Here is a 21,790-nt window from a genome sequence, read left to right as displayed (position 1 = left end):
TGCAGTTTACATGATTGAAACATGGAAAAGAGGTGTGGGCTCCCCCATCAGCTCCTGAGATAGTTTCTGCTGTTGCAGTTATGAAATCTCCTTACTGTCCTCCATGCTAGCGGGAAATCCAGGGCAACCCTCCAAAACAGCTGGGCTAGGGGATGACCACGTTTCTTCAAGGACATAGTGAATTCCTGAACTTACTGTTACCCACACAAGGGTAGAGTTGCTGAAGGATCAATCAAAATATGAAAGGGTGGTACTAACATTTTCAGTGGATTTAGGAAGAAAAAAAAAAGGCTTGTTTTTAAGAGATGGAATTTCTGCCTAGTTGGTGCCAGAGACATGTACTCAGAACGGAGCAGTTCTGGAGGCCAAATTAGCACCACATGAGGCACAAATCTCTCCCAGAGGGGAACGTGAATGCCTTCTGATGTTTCATCACGTCTGGAAAACAGACAGAAACCCTATGCGTTGTTGTGCTTTCTACTGGGCTATGAATTTTTTTTTCTTTTTGGCCAGAACTTCAGCAGCCTTTGTGCCCATGACAGCTTGACTTAATTTTTCAGCTTTTTATTAATGAATTCGGCCTGATTCTGTGGTGCCTGATCCCCTTCCAAAGACACGAGTCTGTTTTCTCAAGAGAAGCATGTATGTGTGTCTCAGAGGACATGATTCTCCACCATTTCCAAAGCTCCTGACTAGGGAAGCTCAGCCAGCTGGCTCAGGACACTCTGGACAAATGATGGCGGAGGTGCACCATTTGACGTAAGCAAAATGTGAAGCATAGGAATGGTCCTTGCTCTGATATTCCAAACAACAAAAAACCTACATTTATTTTCACATGATTCAGAATATACTTGTCCAAGTGAGTTTATTTTTCCTGACCTAGTAAGGATGCTTCTATTGATCTGAAAGTTGGTGAAGCAGAAGCTGAGACTCATTTACCACTTTGTTCATTGATCACAGACCTAACCTCACCAACCCCGAAATTACTGGAGGAGGGACTGCTGCCACACCACAGTGACAGTCTCAGTGCTGGCCAGATCTGTGCTGAGAGCCAGCACACATGTTCACACACGTGTTCAGACACATTCCAGAAAAGCCCTCATGTATGTTAGACTTCAGAATATGGACTAAACACCCAGATAAAGGTATCATGTCTGTGACTAGCCTCTTGGGACAGTGCCCTTTCTTCATCTTGAAGGCAAATACACTGTGCAGAGGATTCTCAAGTTACATCTCTGTACCTGCTGAGGAAGCATACTAATTCTCATCCAAGTGCCTGAGCGAGAAATATTGTTTGATCTGTTGATGGAATTTAGAGCGCAGTAGTTGAGGAAATAGTTCCTTTTTTCCAGGGTGCCTTTACATCCTCACAAAGAGTCCCACGTAGGTAAATCTAGAGGGCTTCCATGTACGTATATGGCTGACTTCATGGTACAAAACAGTAAGCTGAGACAGGCATAGGGTACTGCGGAATCTCACCTGGTTTCCTGCTGGATTGCCTCAGCAGGCCATTTTACTATAGGCAGCCTGTAATGACTCTGTGGGTGAAGGACTCCAATTTCTACCTCTTGGGTCATGAGTGTTGGGGCCAGAAGAGAGCACAGCCTTGGGAGAATACCTTAATTCCCATCACTGGCTCACCACCCAGAGGAAAAATGACAGAATACTTGCCTGGGCAGGTTGTAGAGAGGGGCCATCCTGAAACAGGCCACCACGGCCCGTTTCCGCTGCTTAGACAACAGTTTGTGCCAGACTGCCTTCTTGGACCTCAAAGGCTGCTCCACCTGAGAAGAGATTACATGGGGAGGTGAGCACAGGCTGAGAAGGTGGCAGAAGGTGGCCTGTAGTCCAGACTTCTCAACCCCGCAAGAATTTTGATTTCTCGACGAGTCAGCAAAATGCACCCATTAGTAGATGATTTAGTCTGTGGAGGTTTTAGGTTTGCTTTTTTCTCCCAATTGTGTTTGCCTGCTTATTGCTTAACAGAAGCTTTACAGAGAGGGAGGGGTTGTCAACAGATCATTTGAGCTAATGACAAAAATTGCAAAACATTGAGAGGGAAAAGACTTGAATTTGCTACAAAGGTAACACAAGGCTGTGAGCTGCGTTGATCCTTGCTTCCTGTTTTCTGTCTTACAAGGGCACTCTCACTAAGAGCTGAGTGGAGACAGGGGCTTTGTATTCGCCAAGTGGTCTCTCTTCCTCAGTACTCAGGGCATATGCTCCTTACCTGCTCCAGGTGGAAGACAGCTGCTGAAATTCTTTGCACACGCTCCACTGTCTTTTCTGGATTGGAAGGTTCTTCACTCTTCAAAACATCCTTGTAGAGGTTCAGTTGCCACTTTACAGCTGGGTCATCAGACTGGTAATTGAAGCACACACATGAGCCATCTCCAATTGCTCCTGTACTGAAACAGCCTTTCGCTCCTAGCCCGGGCCCAGAGATATCAGGACTATATTCTTTCTATTACTGCCTCTCAGTTATTTTCTCTACTTTCTTCTCCTGGAATACTGTAGATGCTATGCAGGAATTTTTCACTCTAGCCCATTTCCTTCTTTGTGCTGCATTCTAATTCCTTAAAGCAATCTTCCAATTCATAAATTCTCTTTTCAGCTATGTCTAGCTTGTTTTTTAGTGCGTAAATCGGATTTTTATTTTCAATGAGTATTTTTTAATTTTTGTAATCTCTATGAGGTCTTATTTGATAACATCTCCCCCCTTCTTTAACAAAATGTAATGCTTAAGTCTTGATTTATGGATTCTTTATCTTTTTAAATATTTTAACCATACTTATTTTAAATGCCTTTCTGCAATCCCTTAGGCTTGCATTATTCTCTTTGCTGCATTTTCTGGCTAATAGTGATGCATTTCCTCTCATACCTTGTACTTTTTAAGTGTGAATTTGTCTTCAGGAGGAATTCTATTTATTGGCATCTCAGCCCATATTCTAGGGGGTGGAGACTCTCCAAGTGGTTTCAGGAGATTCACACGTTTCGCTGGTTCAAGGCTAATTTTATGTACGTTTCTTGCTCTGAATTTATGCACAACATGAGTAATTAGGTCCCATAGGTGTCTTCCTCTAACATTATTAGAAACTCCAGCCCCTAAAATATGTATCTGGTACAGAGAACTCTACAGGTTTTCTCAGCTGCATCAACTTCTCAGTACTATGATTTAGTGTGTCTTCTTTTTTTCTTTTTCTCTGGCTTGGGATTTCTTTTTACCTCCTTTCCCCGGCTTTACTGCCCTTTATTTTTTCTATCATTCCTCTATGTTTGGGATGAGAAGAAGAGGCTATTTGCGTCAGCCCAGTCCTCCCTCCTAGGGAATAATGTACCCAAGTAAAGAGCTGCTCAGAATCGCAGTCCTGGAAAAATATCAAATAGCCTTTAAAGTCAAAATTTGTCTTATCTTTGATCACACCACCTCAGGTACAAATTTGCTTTGGTTTCAGCTCTCCTGAGCAGGAGGTGCCAGGCTTCCCCCAGGCCTCCCGTTTCACTGTTCACTGCATCACCGCAGGAAATTCCGCCTGATCTGACCCCCTGCTGGGGCTGGATGAGCCTTCACACGGGGGGAAGGGGGGGGGGGACACGGGGAAGGCAGGCTTCACTGGATGCCTCTTTGCATCCTCTTTGTAACCACTAAGAACAAAAAATTAGAGCTAGAAAAACAAAGATTAGGGGCGGAGAGCTAGCCCCAGCAATTCAACACAAGGACTCCGAGGCTGTTTTAGGAGACTGTGAGTACATTAAGCGGGAGGGCGGCCCCCTGCGGCCAGAAGGAAGCCGGTGTGAGATCTCATCGTCTTCCTGCGGCATCACCTTTTCCTGCAAGTGCAGGTTGTTCCGCAGGTGTTCCTTCACTTCTTCGTCTGTGTCTCTCTGTGGGAAGAAAAAGTAAATGTTATCCCTAGAGGTCACTACAGAAATGTAAAGTACGGTGCAGGGAGGTGTGGACAGCCAAGGGGGACTTGGCTGGGAACTCTATTATAAAAACAAAAGAAGAGAAATTACGGGGCCCTGTTCCCAAGGAAACACGCTAACTCCCAAACCAGCTTCCAGAGGCGGGTGTGTTGCGTCTGCGCACCTTGGTTTCGGTTCATCCCCTCCCACCCTCCACCCCCAAGGAGGACTGAGCACCCACCACGTGGGTGTCCCTCTGCCTGTCCCACGTGCTCAGCCGAACCCGGGCAACTTACAAAGCTGTACCGTGACTTTGCGAGGGAGATCAGCTCCTGATCTCCTGGGGTGCACATGTTCAAGCCAATGGGCAGCATCTTCTTGAGCGCAGCCACGATGAGGGAGGTCTGGACGGAATACAAGTCTCCCCTCCGCTTGGTCTTCTTCCGTTCCTGGTCCTGCCCTCCAGACTAGGAGACGAGGTTGACAGAAACAGAGGGACTCAGCGATTCTGAAGGGACTGCCTCACCTCGGAGGCAGCCCTCTCAGTACAGGTCGGGCCCAGCAGTACATTTCAAAGGACGGTAAAAGGAATGTGTTAAAGACAACCAGGTGGCCATAAAAACCCCAGAGCCCTTTTCTTTGCGCATGCTCACAGAACCACGTGACCAGACACATACGACGGACAACTCCAGTCTTTGCTCACTCACTTCTGGACTGAATGAACAAACTGGCCTTTTTCAAAAGTGATTTGCAAACTGGCAAATGACTCCAGGAAAGAAGTGACAATGCTGATGCTGGGGCGACCAGCGAACGCTTCTCTGTTTTGGAGGGTGAAGCTGCTGTTTTGGAGCATGGCAGGGCCTCTCAGCCTTTACCTCGAGACAGTGCAAATTCCCTCAGGAAAAGGCAAGTCACCCCAGTAGGGCTGCTTTGGGATCTGGCTGGGGGGAAGTTAGGAGAGACCAGAATTCCCCAAGCCCGCCCCTCTTTGGCTCACACTTTCTCATCCCTTTCAGGGAGGGCTCATGCAATGAAGCAGCAGGTTTCAGAGAAGGGGCCAATGCACTGTGCTGAGGCAACCAGCCAAGAACCCTCAGCGTCTACAACGCATGATGGTGGTGATGGTGAGTGTTCAAGGAAACCAGGCACTGCAGTGACCAGACTTTTCGTGAAAAGCTTCAAAGCTTTTCACATGGGACCTCACTTGCAGGACTTTGCCTCAGCTAACCGGGAACCTGCTGGAAGTGTGGGAAGGATGGGTAACTGGATCAGGGACCACCAGGCAGAGCCAGCTGGTGCTCACCAAAGCTCTGCTTCCTGAGGTACCCATGGAGTGTGTGCAGCAATGAGGTGGCAGCACTGTGGTGTCTACAATGAGCCAGAGGGCTCTGGGAGCGGGCGGAGGCCAGGTGCTGCCCCCTGGAAGTGGTGTCTGGGACCTGGGACCTGGGACCTGGGACCAGGGGCTGGAGCAGAGCTCATTTCAGAAAGGATTGCCTTTCTGAGAGAAGGGGAGGGTCAGAATTAATACTGCCTTGGGATGATCTCTTTACTTTCAAAGCGTGAAAGAAGCTCATAATTATTAACAGATACTTTTTAAATGGATATGATTTCTTCTATCCTGGTGGTTATAGCATAGAAACCACAGCAAAGCCCCTGACTGGCAAAACCCAGTCTGGCCAAACACTGACCGAGAATTCTCCTGGTTCAGGGCCACCTTGTGCCGGGTGCTCCAAAACGGCAGGTCAGACCCGGGACAGCACTGGGAGGGGCAGAGAGAAATCTGAGCAGGAGGAAGACATGAGGCTAAGAGGGGGCAGCTTCTCGGGTTCCAGAGAACAGCAGAAGGCTTGTTCACAGGAAGACCACGAGAGTGCTAACTCATTTCCTGAGTGCCTGCAAGGCTCCTTACTTGTTCTATCCCAGCTGTAGAATTCTAAAGGATGTGGCTAAGGCGAAACTCATTTGTAGCCTAGATTACCCTTGAAAATGCTTCAGCCCATTCATAAAAGATATGACCCAGTTTTATGTACTAGGAAGTACAGAAGTTTATAAGCTAAGAAGTACCCTGTACATCATATAAATGTAAAAGGCAACTAGTAATATGCTTTTTACAATCCAGTAAATATGCAAAATGCAACTATGTGTATTTGATACACAATTTAACTAATTTCTTGCTCGGTCTCTATTTTATCTCACCAATCTCAGTGGGCCAATGGCGCATATACAATGTGACTCCAATGTGCCTGCTACTAAAATAAAACATTTCTGATGCTCCCCAAAACTCCAAGATAGAAATGAGTCGTTTTTATAAATGGAAACACGATGCTCAGGAAAATTAAGTGACTTTTCCAAGGTCACGAAACAAGCGGGCATCTGAGTCAACATCTAGACCCAAGGCTGTCTGTCCATGGCTCCATTTTCCTTGCTGACTGAGAAGGAAACTACGTGTGACCCGGCTCCTGCACGGCCCCTTCCTCTGCCCCGTGCCTCAGGGCAGAGGGCTCCGGACGGTGGCAGCAGACACACTGATAAGGAGAGGGAGAAGTACTCCCAAGTAACAACCCATATGGGTCACTGGGAAACTATCTCAAGGTTTATTCCACCATACATTTCGTGCAGAAACTCATGGTTATCTGCTGATTTCCAATCCCGGAGTCTAGCCCTTGGAAAACTCTGAGTCTTGGGAACCTTGCACCAGAGGCAGGAATGTACAGAGTGAAGGGCGAATGGGAGTCTGACCCTGCGCGGCACAGCAGAGGCGTGTGTCCCCCAGGTTCACCAGCCCTGTGTGTCTGTTAGTGTGCTGGCTACAGACAGGGCAGCTGGGGAAGTGAGCAGAGACAGCAAGGAGACCTCGGATAGAGTGAGGCTTGGCTGGCTTCCCCAGCTTCCCCGTTCCAAGGCCTACAGTGACTCTTTGACAGGCAGCTGTCTTCCCTGGAGCCAGCCTGGGGAGCCTCCAGTTGAGAAAATCCATTCTGCACCACCCCCATGGGGAGCACAGGCCAGAGGGCGGCCAGAGCCCGGCACCTCTAATACTAGGACAGAAAAGACACGTCATGCATTTGACCTGTACCTTTACTTGCATGGCCTGTGTGGAAAGACAAAAGAAAAAAACAAGGAGAAGAGTCAGTCAGTAAAAGCAGGGATCGGAGGCATAAGGTATCACATGTTAGTCATAGCTTCTTAGCCCCAGTTCCTCAGCCAACACAACAGAAACTTGACTGTTCTAGAAGCTGGTTGAACATGGCACGTCCAGTGAAGGGGAGATTGAGATGGAGGTTACATAAGGACTTACATCCAGGCCAAGCACAGCACTCGGGGGCCAAAGTCAGCCCCCCAGAGTGCGTCACGCTCAGACCCAGGTGGTCTTCTGATGAACTCTTTAGATCTAAAGTCTTTCCCCTCCGCCCTCCCTCCTTTCACCTGGGTGGGCTGTGGACAATCTGTTGTTTAACCAAAGACAATTTTCGTTCTTCCTTCCACCCACCACATTATCACCTCTAGCAGAGCTGTGCTTGTAGAAATATGTAATCTAATTACTATGCTGTATACCTGAAACTAATAGAATATTCTATGTCAACTATAATTGAAAAATACATTTAAAAAAAGAAAAAGAAAGAGGGCACACCTAAGCTGAGGGGTGATGGGTGTGCTCACGCTGGAAAGTTTGCCAAACAAAAAGGACTCCAGGACCTCTCAGGTGGTTCGGGACCACCCCAGAGCCTGAAGGGTGGAGCCCCTCCCCTCCTGGGCTGTGACGGTTGAATAGACCTGAGCTCAAGGCTCCTATGCCCTACAAATTCTAATGTTATTCTTTTCTTCCCATATTGCTAAGATCGGTTCAGTCAATGCATTTCGCTAATACAGGAAAAACTTTTCTGAAGATGTGCCTAAAAGTTTTTTATTTTCTGAACAAAAGTTGATACATTTCTGTGCCTTCATAATCGTTTCATTTCCCCTAGTAGCTTAAGATTAAACAGATGACTTTTTATGTGAACTTCAGAAAAAAACAGATTTTTAATGGATGAAGACATGAAGAGGGAGAGAGGACAGAGGGAGAAAGGGGGTAGGAGACTGAGAAACAGCACGTAAGCTACAGAAGTAGAAGATCAAAAGGAATAAAAATGAAAAAAGGTGGAGGGCTAGAGGGAATGAGAGCAAGAGAGCTCGCACAATAGGGGGTGTTGGAGTAAGAAGAAACTCACACACATAATCCTGAACATCCTTAGGAAACTCAAAGATACCTCCTGACCTCCTCCCTGTCCTTTTTCGGCACACTGAAATCACTCACAGGGCGGTGCGGCTTAAACAACGAGGCCCTCCAGTATTTCCTGTACCCATCTCTTTCGTGGCCCATAATCCCGGTCAAATGCATTCTCACTTACCATTGCCCTCTGACGAAGCTGTTGCCATTTTTTCAGAAAACAAGTTTAAAAGCAAAACTAAAAAACAGTTGCTCAGCTTACTTATGTCTAGCTTAACATATTTGCAAACCGGTGTTATATAAACAAAATAATACAATGAGCTCTCAAAAAAAAAATCTGCTTTAGCCTCCAGAAAAGTCATAGGTCTGAACTGACCTCAGTTAACCAAGCATGAGCAGCGTGGCCCACTGCGTCTTTTCTCTGCTTCCTTTCCCTTCGCAGTGGCAAACACGGTGTGTGTGCGGGCCTGCAGCACTCCGGCACAGACACCTCTGCTGAGGCTGCCGTGGGCACTGTGGCCAATTTCATTTATAGAACACCAGATTGCAATTGAGAGTGGAGCTAAAAAAGCAAGCACAGGTGACTAGTCACCATTCAGATCAGGTAGTAGGGAGAATTTTTAATTTCATGGAGGCAACGGCAGTAAGAATTCAATTGATAATAAGAAAGACTATCCCCTTCTGTGGCTCCTCAGTATGTAATTGTACAACCCCAAAACAGCTGAAGTGGCTGTGAGTTGCGGTTGTGGAGGTATGCTATGTCTCTCTGAAATAATGCATTGCATTTATGTAACATTATTTTTTGCTAGAGATGCAATTTAAAACTGGCTTTTGTTTTATATGATTAGAGAGAGAGATCAATTTGTTGTTCCACTTATTTATGCATTCGCTGGTTGATTCTCATGTGTGCCCTGACCAGAGATCAAATTGCAGCCTTGGTGTATTGGGACAATACTCTAACCAACTGAGCTACCCGGCCAGGGCCTGAAACTGACTTTTGAACAGAACATCCTAATAGAGCTGGGGGGAGTCAGGTAGTAAGCTCAATCCCTCCAGATTGGTAAATCGGGGCCCAGATGACGTAAGTGAATGACGCAAGGCCATACCTCTATAGTCAACAGTTAGGCCAAAGGGAAGGCAGCTTTCCTTCAGTCTATAGTATTACCTTTTGTGTCTCAACTGATGCAACAGGAACAATATGAATATTTTACCCTGAAGAACATGGTGAGTATTATTTAATATCTAGGGAGTGTCCTCGCATCCATTACACTGTAACTTTGACCTTATCCCATGGCACAGAAAAAACTGGAATACAATGTCAATGGAAATTAAAAAAAAAAAGCATTTGCTCATATAGACTAACCTTATCAATGGGGGAGATGCAAAGATTTTGAGTATGACTATCCTCTGACAAGGCACACATACTCTTTTCCTCATTTGGTAATGTGAACGAACACAATTTCAGGTTAGTCTGTTAGTGGGTTAGTTTTGAAACATCATTCTTTGTTGCCTCATCTCCTTCCAAGTGTAAACCCAAGGACCCTGAGTATCCAGTCATCACCAGAGGGTTGAGATGTCTGCCCTGGGATTTATTTAGGTGGGTGGGGTCAAAGGAGAGACTGTGATAGCTGTAAGAAGACCCTTCAGAGGGAACTTAAGATAAATGTCTGGGGATTTGGAGTCTGAACCATCCTACCTTGTATACCTGACATGAGCAGCAGATGTGTTTGTTAAAAGTTGAATGCAAAATAAATTTTGGAAAATCAAAAGTTATACAAAGCTCAAAAGGACCCACGGTAAGTAAGTTTTCTTTGCAACTGAGATTTCTCTTGAATGGGAATATATAATCCTGATCATTCCATTTTGTAGGTGCATTATTTTACTTATTTTTATTTCTTCCTTTTAAAATATATTTTATTCATTATGTCATTACAGTTGCCCCACTTTCCCCCTATGCCCCCCTTCGCCCAATACCCACTCTTCCTCCAGCAACGCCCCCCTTAGTTCAGGTCCATGGTCACTCATATAAGTTCCTTGGCTTCTCCGTTTCCTATACTATTCTCGACATCCCACTTTTTGTTTTGTACCTACCATTTATGCTTCTTAATCCCTGCACCTTTCCCCCAATCTCCCCCTTCCCCTTCCCAGCTGATAACCCTCCAAATGATCTCCGTATCTGTGATTCTGTTCCTGTTCTGGTTGTTTGCTTAGTTTCTTTTTTTAGATTCACAGTTGTTGATAGTTGTGAATTTGTTGCCCTTTTAATATTCATAGTTTTCATCTTCTTTTCCTTAAATAAGTCCCTTTAACATTTCCTGTAATAATGGCTTGGTGAGGATGAACTCCTTTAGCTTTATCTTGTCTGGGAAGCCCTTTATCTGCCCTTCCATTCTAAATGCTAACTTTGCTGGGTAGAGTAATCTAGGTTGTAGGTCCTTGCTTTTCATCACTTTGAATACTTTTTGCCAGTCCCTCCTTGCCTGCAAAGTTTCTTTTGAGAAATCAGCTGATAATCTTATGGGAACTCATTTGCAGGTAACTCTCTGCTTTTCTCTTGCTGCTGTTCAGATTTTCTCTTTATCTTTAACCTTTGGCATTTTAATTTTGATGTGTCTTGGTGTGGTCTTTTTGGGTCCAACTTGTTTGGGACTCTGTGCTTCCTGGACTTATAGGTCTATTTCCTTCACCAAATTAGGTAAGTTTTCTTTCATTATTCTTTCAGGTAAGTTTTCAGTTTCTTGCTCTTTCATTTCTCCTTCTGGCACCCCTATGATTCAGATGTTGGTACATTTAAAGATGTTCCAGAGGTTCCTAAGCCTCTCATTTTTAAAAAATTCTTTTTTTCTTCCTGCTGTTCAGATTGCCTTTTTCTTCCTTGTGTTCCAAATTGTTGGTTTGATTCTTGGCTTAATCCTCTCCATTGTCGGTTCCCCATAGATTGTTCTTTATTTCATTTCTTCCCTTATGTTTTTGTTGTATTCAGTGAATTCTTTGAGCATCCCAGCCACCAGTGTGGCTTCTGGTTGTTACTTGTTTTGAGAAATATCTAATTCTCTCTGTGGCTGCATGAGGAGGCGAAGTATGTCTACCTACACCTCTGTTTTCTGTGCACAATTTCGTTTATCCAACTTTACAGAGCAGTGCGTATCAGAGTCTAACCTTCAAGAGTCACTTGTTGGGGGCTGGAAGAAGTGTTGGCGCCAACACAGCCAAAGAATGGAAGTGCTGGGACGTTCAGAGTGACCGAGCCGACTAGAGCTGGCCACACGTGGTGAAGATCAGAGTGTTGATCTTTGGCATCACACCAGGCCCTTGTCTGCAGTTCCACATACTAAGGTCTTCCACCCCAAATGATTATTTGGAAAGCTGCCCTAAGAACTTCACTACAAACCCAAGACTGTAACAGTTTCGGAACTGATTTTCACTTTTAAGGGGTCCCATGTATCCACCTTCGTGTTCGTCAAAGGCGGCATGGTACAAGCAAGGAGACAGATGTACATCTCAGGGATGGCGTGTCACCTATACTTGACATATATACAGTCAGCCATCATTGAGACATACCTCTCAAGGGAAGAGAGTCAAGGGTAAGCCATAAGAGCAGGTAACAAGCCATCACATTTAAGTAAGCCTTGCTTTTGTATGTGCACCTGAAGGCGTGTGTCTCAGAATTCTCTCCAATCAAAAGTCAGCAAAGCCTCCCTGTGCAGAGCTGACCTGGAAGGAGCCGGGAGGCCAGTTCCCTCTCCTCTATTCCTGCTACAGTCCTTTCCTTTTTTTTTTCCAGACAGATGTCCGGTATGCCCTCTTTCAAACATTTCCTGCACAGAGATAGAGAAATGTTTGGGTTTCTGAATGCAACTCACATGGAAAATAAACAGAAGGCATTAAGAGGTCAGCACAGCTGAAAGAGAGCAGCTATTGGGTGCTCCAGGTAGGAGGGCGACAAGTATACTATAAGACTGTGTGCTAATGAAATCTTCAAAGCAAGGTAATTTCCTACTCAGAAGGTGACTCTAGGCACCTGTATTTTTGCAGCTTTGCTACACAGGAAGTAGCTCTATTTTAAAACTACTGACAGCAGGCTTGTTTTAGAGACCTCCCGAATGCCTTAGGCAGGCCTTGAAACATCAATTTTTGGACATACAAACAGGCATTTATTCATAAATGGGATGACCATGCTTATCTGAGGGCAGTTCCCCTGGTTCATTCTCAATGAAACAACAGTGGAGACTGTTGGTTTGACCTACATGCAGTACAGAGCGAATCCCCTCACATGTCAAAGATACACAGCTTAGGTCGAGGCTGAAGAGTCTTTGGAATCGACTTCTAAGGACTTACTTTTGACATCTTGCTTTTGCTGTCTCCAGTTAAAAATGCCAAATTATTAATTTCATTCTGAATCACAAAATTTTGCTCTTCCCTCTTGAAGTTCTAAGTGAGGGGGGGGGATAAAAAAGCAAATATTACAAGACAGTTCTCCCAGGTCTGTACCTTTCACCGCCGTCTCTACGTCCAGGGCCCACATGTGTCCTTACGTTAGATTTGCACCACAGGATGAAGACCTCTGCCACCATGCGGAAGAGCTGGTCAGAATCAGCATCGGGGCTTTTGAGCCAGTTAGATCTGAATTGAGAAGGAAAGGAATATGCCCATGAAATGCAACACTGACTCACACAGTCACTCTCGTTGGACACTGGATGCACAGGTTTCCCAGATGCAACTGTATTCCCGCCAGAAGGCTGTCCTCAGAGAGACCCACGATCAATACACTCCTCCCACGCCTGGATACAGGCACGTAATTGTAGGTACTTTTGAAGGACCTGCAATAATCATCTCTATTTTACCAAAGGATTCAAGGACTATGTTAGTGAAAAAGATGTCAGAAATCAACACTTCAAATGTCAGAGATCGTTTTTTTCCCCCCTTTAAACTGATGAAGTAATTAAGGCTGCACTCATAAGTTTGGGGACAAATGACCTCTAATACGTAAGGCAGGCAAAACTAGGAAAGTCTTGGTTACTACGACATCTACTCTTGTCACTGACACTTGTCATTGTCCAGCCTGTGGAATGTGGAGCACTGTCCAAACAGGCTTCATCCCTTTTCCTTTCGAAGCCAGTTTTAAGGAAGGAAAAGACAACATGTTTTGCACTGTTGACTGAAGTGTGGGCAGAGACCAAGCATCTCCTATGCCCTCTGGACGGGTTTGGAAATTCCCTGTAAATGGTCATTATTCATTTCTTTAAAAAAAAAGGGGGGGGGCTTAGTTAAGAAACTTCACAGTGGCAACCAGAACGCTAAACCACAGTAGAATTCAGTCAATTTCTAAAAGTTCTTTTGCCCCTAAGTATCTTACACATTTGAGTTAAATTATATTTTGAAAGGGCAGACCGAATTGGCATTTTCAAATACCTGTATAAAGTGATGTAGAAGTTCAATTGTCTATTGCCTTTCTTAACTTCAAGAAAACTTTGCTTTCCCAGGAGACCTGAAAAGCCCCATATTCCTTGGTGTGTGCAGGCTAACAGCTATCCAAAGCCAGTTCCCTAGGCCCTGGAACCTCGGACTGACCTGCGTCTAGCTGCCTGACCTGCGTCTAGCTGCCTGACCTCCAGCCCAGTCACAGATGGCCCGCACCAGCCTAAGGAAGAAAGCTGGAGACCAGGAGGCCAAGACCACTTTTGGATCCCTCCCTTCTCTCCTGAATTCCATACTGCTCTGAGTTCCAGTCTCACGGATGTTCTTATCTAATCTTTCTTGTTTTTTAATTAGTCTCTCTTGTATGTGGCAGATACTACAGGTTGTTTGCTCATTCTCTTCTCTTCCTCAGGAACAACACCCCATTTTGTTCAGGGTGGCATTGACTCTGATGAAGATCACATTTCCCAGCTTCCCTTGAGGGATCGCCATGTAACTAAGGTCTGATCGATGAGACGGCAGTGGAAGTTGTTGCACGGGCATTCTGGAAAAGCTTTCTGCAAAGGGATCAGGTAGCTGAAGGTGCCTTTTTGCCTTCCTGCTTCTTGTCTGCAATGATAACATGATGATTCTAATTGGCATTTTGCACCATCGCAGTAACGAATGTTAGGAATGGAAGGACAAAGGAGGGAGAGGAATGAGCACATTAGCCCTGGACCGGGTTATCTTTGGACTTATTGCATGTGTGCGATTTGGCTTCCAATTTGTTGAAGCAACTATCATCAGGTATCCATTACTGGAAGCCAAATGTAATCCAGACTTGAGGCTTGACATTGGTAATGCTTTTTGATTTTTTTCAGATTGATTTTTCAGGAGTGCTTTCTCAGGGTCAAATGTCAAGTTTTAGTAGAACTGGCAGCTGTTCATTCTTCAGTGTTTTGGTTGAAATGAGCTATATATTGGGTTGGCCAAAAGTCCATTTAGTTTTTTCTATAAAATAAAAGACACATTTTTCATTTTCACCAATAATTGTATTGATTTGGATATTTTGAGTATGTCGGCTATCTCCCTCATGATATACTGTCGATTATTCTCAATTTATGTCTCAATTTGATCACTATCAACTTCAATTGGTCTGCCCAACCGTGGAGCATTGTCCAGCGAGAAATCTCCAGCACAAAACTACGCAAACCACTTTGACACATTCAGTCAGTCAGCACCTTCTTCATACACTGCACAAATATTTCTTTTGCCTTTTAGTTGCATTTTTTCTTGAAATATTAATAAAGCATAATATGCCAAAATGTTGCATGTTTTCTTCCATCTTCAATTTTAAAATGGCTACATAAAATTCACTAGTTTTGATGTTTGTTTTTAAAATGCATGCTGATATGACAGCTGTCACAATACGTAACAAAACTGTTTCAAGTGAAGTTAAAGACAACTAAGTACTGCTAGAGCCATCTTAGGGAAAACAAACAAACAGACAAACTTTCTGGCCAACTCAATAGGCTGGCACTATGCCCAGGGTGGGACGAGGGGAGGTGTCACGTCCTATCCAACCAAGGAAAAATACAGTCCCGGGGAGCAGGAGCAGCAGGAGCTGAAAACAACCCTAGGTAAACTATTCGTCCCAGGAGAATGAGGAGGATTTCTCTCCCTTTGCCTTCATATGGGAAAGCAGTTTCAGCCGAATGTTTCGTTTCATCATTCTTCTTTTCTTTTTAATTTAAAGATTTTAAAAATTATTGATTGGAGAGAGAGAGAAACACGGACTTGCCATTCCACCTATGCATGCATGCACCGGCTGACTCTAGCATGTGCTCTGACCAGGGGTTGAACCGGCAACCCTGGCCCATCAGGATGACGCTCCAACTGGGCTACTCGGCCAGGACCATCACTCTTTTTCTAAGAGGCAGTCTTTATTTCTAGTGAAGTCCTTTTGTTAGGTTCAGAGTGGTAGGTGTGCATGGAGAATATCTCATTAAATGTCCTCCCCCAGGTACACAAACCCTCTGCACCTCTTTCCAGGCAGATTAAGATGGTACTTGAAGGAGATTAGAAGATCCTGACCTCCCATCTGTTTGCCGATAGCCTTTCTACCCCTACGTGATGTATCTGCTCCTTTCCCCAGCCCACAGTCTTCCGTAGAATTCATGATCTCTCTTAATATTCAGTCAGTTGATCCTTTTGGAGGAACAGGACTGATTTCTAAGTCTCTTATCATCTTCTGCACTGCATGCTGCCAAAGAAGAGGTGGAAAACACAAGGCCATGGGTAGGAAGAAGGCTGGGTTCAATGGTAATGATCCGTTGGGGTGATAGTTAAACAACCCACGTGGATAACAGGCTGAGAGATGGGTTTTCTCCAAAATCACACTATGTAAAGTGGCTTATTTCCATGTTCTGATTGTCTCTGATTTCTAGATAAGAGGGAGAGAAGCCAATGCCTCTTAGAGATTTTCTTGAACTTATGATGACTTAACATGTCCTGGATGAGACGGAGAACTGATTTGCCCAGTTCCAACCACACACCACACACACACCACACCACACCACACCACACCACACCACACCACACCAGGAGTTCCTGCTCATTCCGGGTCAGCTTCAGGCTGCTCCCTGACCAGAAGCTTCTGTTCAGGAGAGCGTTCTGGATGGTGGAGAAACTTGAAATGCTGCTATAACAAGGCTGAAGGAAGGGCAAAGCTTTAATATAACGAGAAGAAATGGAGGAGGACAGAAGGCGGCACCCTTCAATATTTAAAGAGCTGCCACAACAGAGACTGACACAGTTTTGTGCGGCTCTGAAGGGCAAAATCAGAGCCGATAGTAGGAGCTACCCCTGAGCTCAAAATGGTGTAAATTGTCTGTGAGTGGAATGGAGGTGCCCCCACGGGGAGGCCGCACCTGCCGTCTATAACCACGGTGGATAAATCACCAGAGGCAGGACGTGCACTGCTAGGGAAAAGGGAAGGGGTATCCATTCTTCCAGTCAGAGGGCAGATGAAATGACCTCAGATAATGCCAAGCCAGCTAATTCTTCTGGGTGAAAAAAGGACCTGACGAAGGTCACGACACACACACAGGAAGGAAGTATTTCTAAGCAAGGCTCAGATGGCCATAATGCTCCCTGCTGTTCAGGGAAGAAGGGGCTGAAAAGTGGGGGTGAATGAATTAATGATGATCTCAAAGACTCTCTGACATTGCTGCTTTTAGCACTGTCAAGCACTGTGGGGGTGGAACACACTCTGTCTTGAGTCTTGGTCGTCAATGGTGACAAATGACATTAAAGAGCTATTCTTGGAGTAAGCTTACTCTACTTTCATTTTTGTTTTCACCTCAAACTTTGACAAATTCCTTCTCCAAACTGTGAACATAATTATGTTAATGGGAGATGACTAAAATGACAACTGTCAGCACAGGATTTCATTTGAGAAAGTGAGTCAAATTTCCTGAAGACAGGTGAGGGATTTTATGTGCACACACACACGCTGTGGGTGAGGTGTTTACTTTGAAAAGCTACATATAAGTAATCTTAAGTTATTTTAAATAGTAAATACAATTTGCCTTATAAAGTAAACAGGCATATTCAGACCTACTTCCTGCCCATGACAGAAAGGGATGCCACTCAAAATGTCAGTAATGTTCTCTCAACTATTCCTGGGGCCTTTCAATATCTACGAGGTATTTTAAAATCAAGCTTTCCCAAATTTATATTTGAGGCCTGTAAGCTTTAATAGGGCCTGGTATAATAAAAATACGTCTGTCTGGTCTTTGCCTTCCACGGGGCCAACACCCTCTGTTCCCTTTCCTGGGCACGGTCATGACTCTCCTGTGTCCTTATTTTCCTCATCATCCAGCTTCAATTCCATAGTCAGTCTTCAGAATTACCCTCTTACCTACACCCTCAACTCCCTCACCCACTTTTTCTTTGACATACTCGCTTTGCAAAGCCCCAACCCTGGTTAAATCCATCTCTCTCTCTCTACTCTGGGCCTAAGCCTGGCAGCTGAACTGGCTGGAGAAAACAACCTGTGACGGGTCTCACTTGAAATTTATGATCCTAGATTTCAAACAGGCCCCTTAACGCTGCCTGGCAATCCCGCTGCCCTTCCCTGGTCCATCTGCTCTCCCACTTCTCCCTGGCCACTGCCCTGTGCCTTCTCCTTACTCCTCAAATCTCCAAGCACCTTCTCTTCATCCTCACTCTTAGCTGACGATCTTGCTTCCTGCCTCACTGACAATGGAAGCCATCAGGAAAGGACTCCGACAGACTCTGTCTATCCATACATGAACACAGGTGTATGTTATGTGTGTTGCGTATATGCATGCACATACGTATGTGTGTACCTATGTGAGTATGTGCCAGCATTAGCATCCACTCTCTGCCCTCCTGCCTGATGTTATGAATGAACTGAAGCTGATCCTCTGCCTGTTCAAGGACGTTGCTTTAGAACTTCTCTCTCACTCTGATCGGTTCCCTCTTCTCCAGTGAATTACTCCCATTAATGAAGAAAGAAGCTGACACGTCTCCCATCTCAAAAAGTCTCCTCTTGGCCCTGTTTCTGTCTTCAGCTACCATCCCACTTCCTTGTTCCCCCTTAGAATAAGACTCCTTAAACAGCCTGTCTGTATTGCTGCCTCCAAGTCCTTCTCTTCCATTCTCTGCTAGAAGACTCTGCTAGCAGAGAATGGAAGAAAGCCACTTCAAAGAGGCTTCCATCTCTGTTGGTCTACTCAGGCTGCTCTGGCCGGGGTCACCAATACACTCCATTCAGCATTCTTTCCTACTGGAAATGCTGTATGAAGTTGGCCACCCGGACACAGCATTCTGTTGGTTCCTCACATCTGTCACGGATTCCTCCTGTTCTGCCTAACGTTGGAGAACATGAGGGCTGAGTGCTCGGAACTGTTCTCTCGCCCCCTCAGTCCTTTATCTCACCCAGTCTCATGAGTCTTAAAGACTACATGGCGATATGTTGATGACTCCCAAATTCCTATACCTACACCAAACCTCAATCCTGAACTCTGCACTCATATGCAACTGCCCACTCAACATTTTCATTTCGATATTCATTAGGCAACCCAAATTTTCTTTTAATTTTCCACCTTGGAAATACTCATTGATTTTAGAGGGGGGAAGGGAGGGAGAGAGAGAGGGAGAGAAACATCAACTGGTTGACTCTCGTATATGCCCCATCCAGGGATTGAACCCACAACCCAGGCATGTGCCCTAACTGGGAAACAAACCTGTAATCTTTGGTTTAAGTCAGCAGGGGTGTCCAACCTTCTGGCACCTCTGTGTGACACTGGAAGAAGATTTGTTTGGGCCACACATTAAATACATTGTGACATGTAATCAATCACACACACACACACACACACACACACACACACAATCTCATAATGTTTTAAGTAAATTTACGATTTTGAGTTGGGCCCATCCTGGGCTGCCTGTGGCCCATGGGCTGCAGTTGGATGCCCCTGGTTTATGGGATAATGCCCCACCCAACTGAGTCACACTGGCCAGGGAAGCAACTTAAATTTAACATGTTCAAAAGCAATGTCCCAGTCTTTCCCTAAAAATCTTCTGTACCCACAATCTTCCCCACCTCAGTTGATGAAAACCCCATCCTTCCACTTTCCAGAATCATCTTTGACTTGAGTCTCTTCTTTCCTTTCATTCCCAATCTGAAAGTCCCAAGGGCTCCACATTCAAAACAGACCCAGAATTGTCGTCCACTGTCAACCCTCATTATTACCATGCCGGACCCAGACAACATCCACTCTTTTTTTTCTTTTTCATTGTGGTAAAGCGCACAGAACAGAAAATTAGCTATTATTGACATTTAATACACTCGCAACGCTGGCCAGCTACTTCTAAAACATTCTCAAGACTCTAAAAGGAGATTCCAAGTCCATTCGCAGTTGCTCCCCATTCTACTTCCCTCCCCAACCTCCCTCCCCAACTTTCCACGACCAGCTCCTGACTGGATCACCGTGACCCTCCCAAATGGTCTTCTCACTCATTTGTTTGCCTTTATCCCTCGCCACAGCATTTAAAGAGTGAATCGGATCACATCACAAATTAGCTGGAAGCCTCCGCCAGCGTCTCATCTCTCTCAAAGCAAAAGCCTCCAAGACCCTGACCCCTGCTGCCTCTCGACGTCTATGCTCCCCACACCCCTCACTCTTCCTGGCTTCACCAGCCTCCCGTGATCTCCTGGACACCCCAAACTCACTCCGTCCTCAGGGCTTGCCCCAGATGTTCCCTCTCCCTGAACACCCTTCCCCAGACCTGCAGGGCTCCTCAGTCCATCTCCTAGGTCTTCGCTCAAGTGTCTCTTTCCCAGTAATATTCTATTTACAGCTGTGACTCCACCCTACTCCCCCTTACCCTGCTTTGTACAATTTACTTTCATAAGTAATGTGTGGAATTAAATATATAAGTACATATAAGTATATACATACTTCTTTAAAAAAGATTTTACTTATTTTCAGAGAGAAGGGAAGGGGAGGAGGAAGAGAGGGAGAGAAACATCAATCGGTTGCCAACTGGGGACCTGGCCCACCACCCAGGCAGGTGCCCTGATATGAGTCTAACTGGCAACCTTCAGGCTCACGGTCTGGCACTCAGTCCACTGAGCCACACCAGCCAGGGCTAAATACTTATTTTGTTTATTGTCTGCACGCCCCACTCCCCTGCCAGAAGGAAAGCTCCCTATGCCAGACATCCTTGTTTTGTTTTGTTCTGTTCATTCTGTTCTGGTGCCTGGAGCACTTCGTTGAATCTGTTGAATGAACATGGGGTGGAGCCGCAGAAGGGCAGAAGTGGGTCGCTGCTGCCCTCATCTGGCCAACTGCCTCTCCCCATGGTATTCAAGGATGGAAGGGACAGCCATGCCACTGGCCCCATAGAATCACTGGTCAAGGAAAGCACCCCCCTCCCCCACCCCGGAGGTCCCACACTAGGGCTTATTTGGGGAAGGTGCTGGTGGTGGCAGCTGTGACCTCTGCCTCTCACTCGAAATCCAGCCCAACCCCATCTTTCTGTCCTGTGGACGTGCTGCCCCAGGCTGTCTCCATACCTGTTGTTGTCCACGTAGCGGATCAGCATGGGGTAGAAGGCGTAGAGGTCTCTGCAGAGCACTGCGAACTCATCCAGGATGAGGAGCTCCGCCTCCTGGGTGTCCCCTTTGCTGTCGGCCTTCAGCTGCTCCTCCTCCTGCACGGTCTTGACAGCCTTCTTCTTCAGCTTCTCCAGAGTTGGGATGAAGTGACTTCTCAGCAGGTCGGGCCTGGCTTTGCTGATGATTGGCTGGGCGTACACTGGGTTTGCAAACAAAGGACCGGCCCCTCATTTTCCATAACAGTTGATTAAAGGAAAGAAGTGACACTGAGGGCAAGCCTGTGAAGGTCATCCACTCAGGATGGCCCCTGTCGCTATCTCCCTCCCTTAATCTCCCATTGGCATTTCCCTCTCATGAAGCCACAGTTGGGGGGTGGAGCTAAGGAGAGGTTCCTGCTCCTGTTCAGCTCCTGTTCAGCTCCTGAAGGCCACAGGGAGCCCGGGCCTCCCTGAGCCCCTCAGGCACCTGTGGAGTTGGCCACACCCGCTAGCTCTTCCCAGTGACCACCTCGTATCATTTCACAGTGTGTTCAGCTTGGTGTGGGCTCACCAGCTAGATTACAAACTCCTGGAAGGAAGTAGCCAGGGGTAGCCCCCAACACTGGAGGACTACCTGGGCCCTGAGAAAGGCAGACAAGCTATCATCAGCTGTAACAAACTGAGAGAAGGGGAGGTATTCATCAGACATCAAAGAGCGGAAACAAGCCATCCGTGGGACTTGGGACTGTAATTCTGACCCTTGAGAAAGAGAGAACCTTTATATCTCACTGTCTTTAAAACAGAATATCCTATTTGTTCAATCCATAAAAAAGATCAGAATCAGAATAATTATATGAAAAGTGAAAGGAAATAATAATAAGAAAAGTCACTGATAATGTTCATGGTATATTTCAAAATTTCTTTAGCTTAGGGCATTTTAATGGAAAATGGCCTACTTTCCAGCACTTTAGAGAAATCTCATTTTGTCTGAGAAGACTGTTTGAGGAAGAGCAGGTGACAGGAGCTCTCTTCTGAGAGGCACTAAGGAAGAGGCCAAAACTCAGGGCCATGTGGGCTTCAATATCACAGCCCTGTCATCAGAGTGCCTATTCCGGATGTGGGCAGTTTGGGGAGACTATTAAAATT

The 21,790-nt window shown here is 45.7% G+C and overlaps 1 protein-coding gene across 1 annotated transcript in view; it reads right to left on the bottom strand.

Annotated features, from left to right (window-relative positions):
• The window catches only part of RYR3 (ryanodine receptor 3), a 521,285-nt gene that overhangs the window by 42,890 nt on the left and 456,605 nt on the right, over positions 1 to 21,790 (bottom strand). Inside the window, exons 67-73 of the mRNA XM_037056141.1 lie at positions 20,625 to 20,865; positions 12,652 to 12,739; positions 12,455 to 12,547; positions 4,203 to 4,373; positions 3,826 to 3,885; positions 2,231 to 2,362; positions 1,672 to 1,784 (exon numbers count right to left, since the gene is read on the bottom strand). Coding sequence (XP_036912036.1) covers positions 1,672 to 1,784; positions 2,231 to 2,362; positions 3,826 to 3,885; positions 4,203 to 4,373; positions 12,455 to 12,547; positions 12,652 to 12,739; positions 20,625 to 20,865 — 898 coding nt within the window. The remainder of the gene's footprint in view (positions 1 to 1,671; positions 1,785 to 2,230; positions 2,363 to 3,825; positions 3,886 to 4,202; positions 4,374 to 12,454; positions 12,548 to 12,651; positions 12,740 to 20,624; positions 20,866 to 21,790) is intronic.

Source organism: Sturnira hondurensis, unplaced genomic scaffold, assembly GCF_014824575.4.
Source record: "Sturnira hondurensis isolate 20B ecotype Veracruz unplaced genomic scaffold, ASM1482457v3 Scaffold0008782, whole genome shotgun sequence".
Lineage (NCBI taxonomy): Eukaryota > Metazoa > Chordata > Mammalia > Chiroptera > Phyllostomidae > Sturnira > Sturnira hondurensis.
Note: the sequence above shows the minus strand (reverse complement) of the source record. Positions and strands in the feature narration are given on the sequence as shown.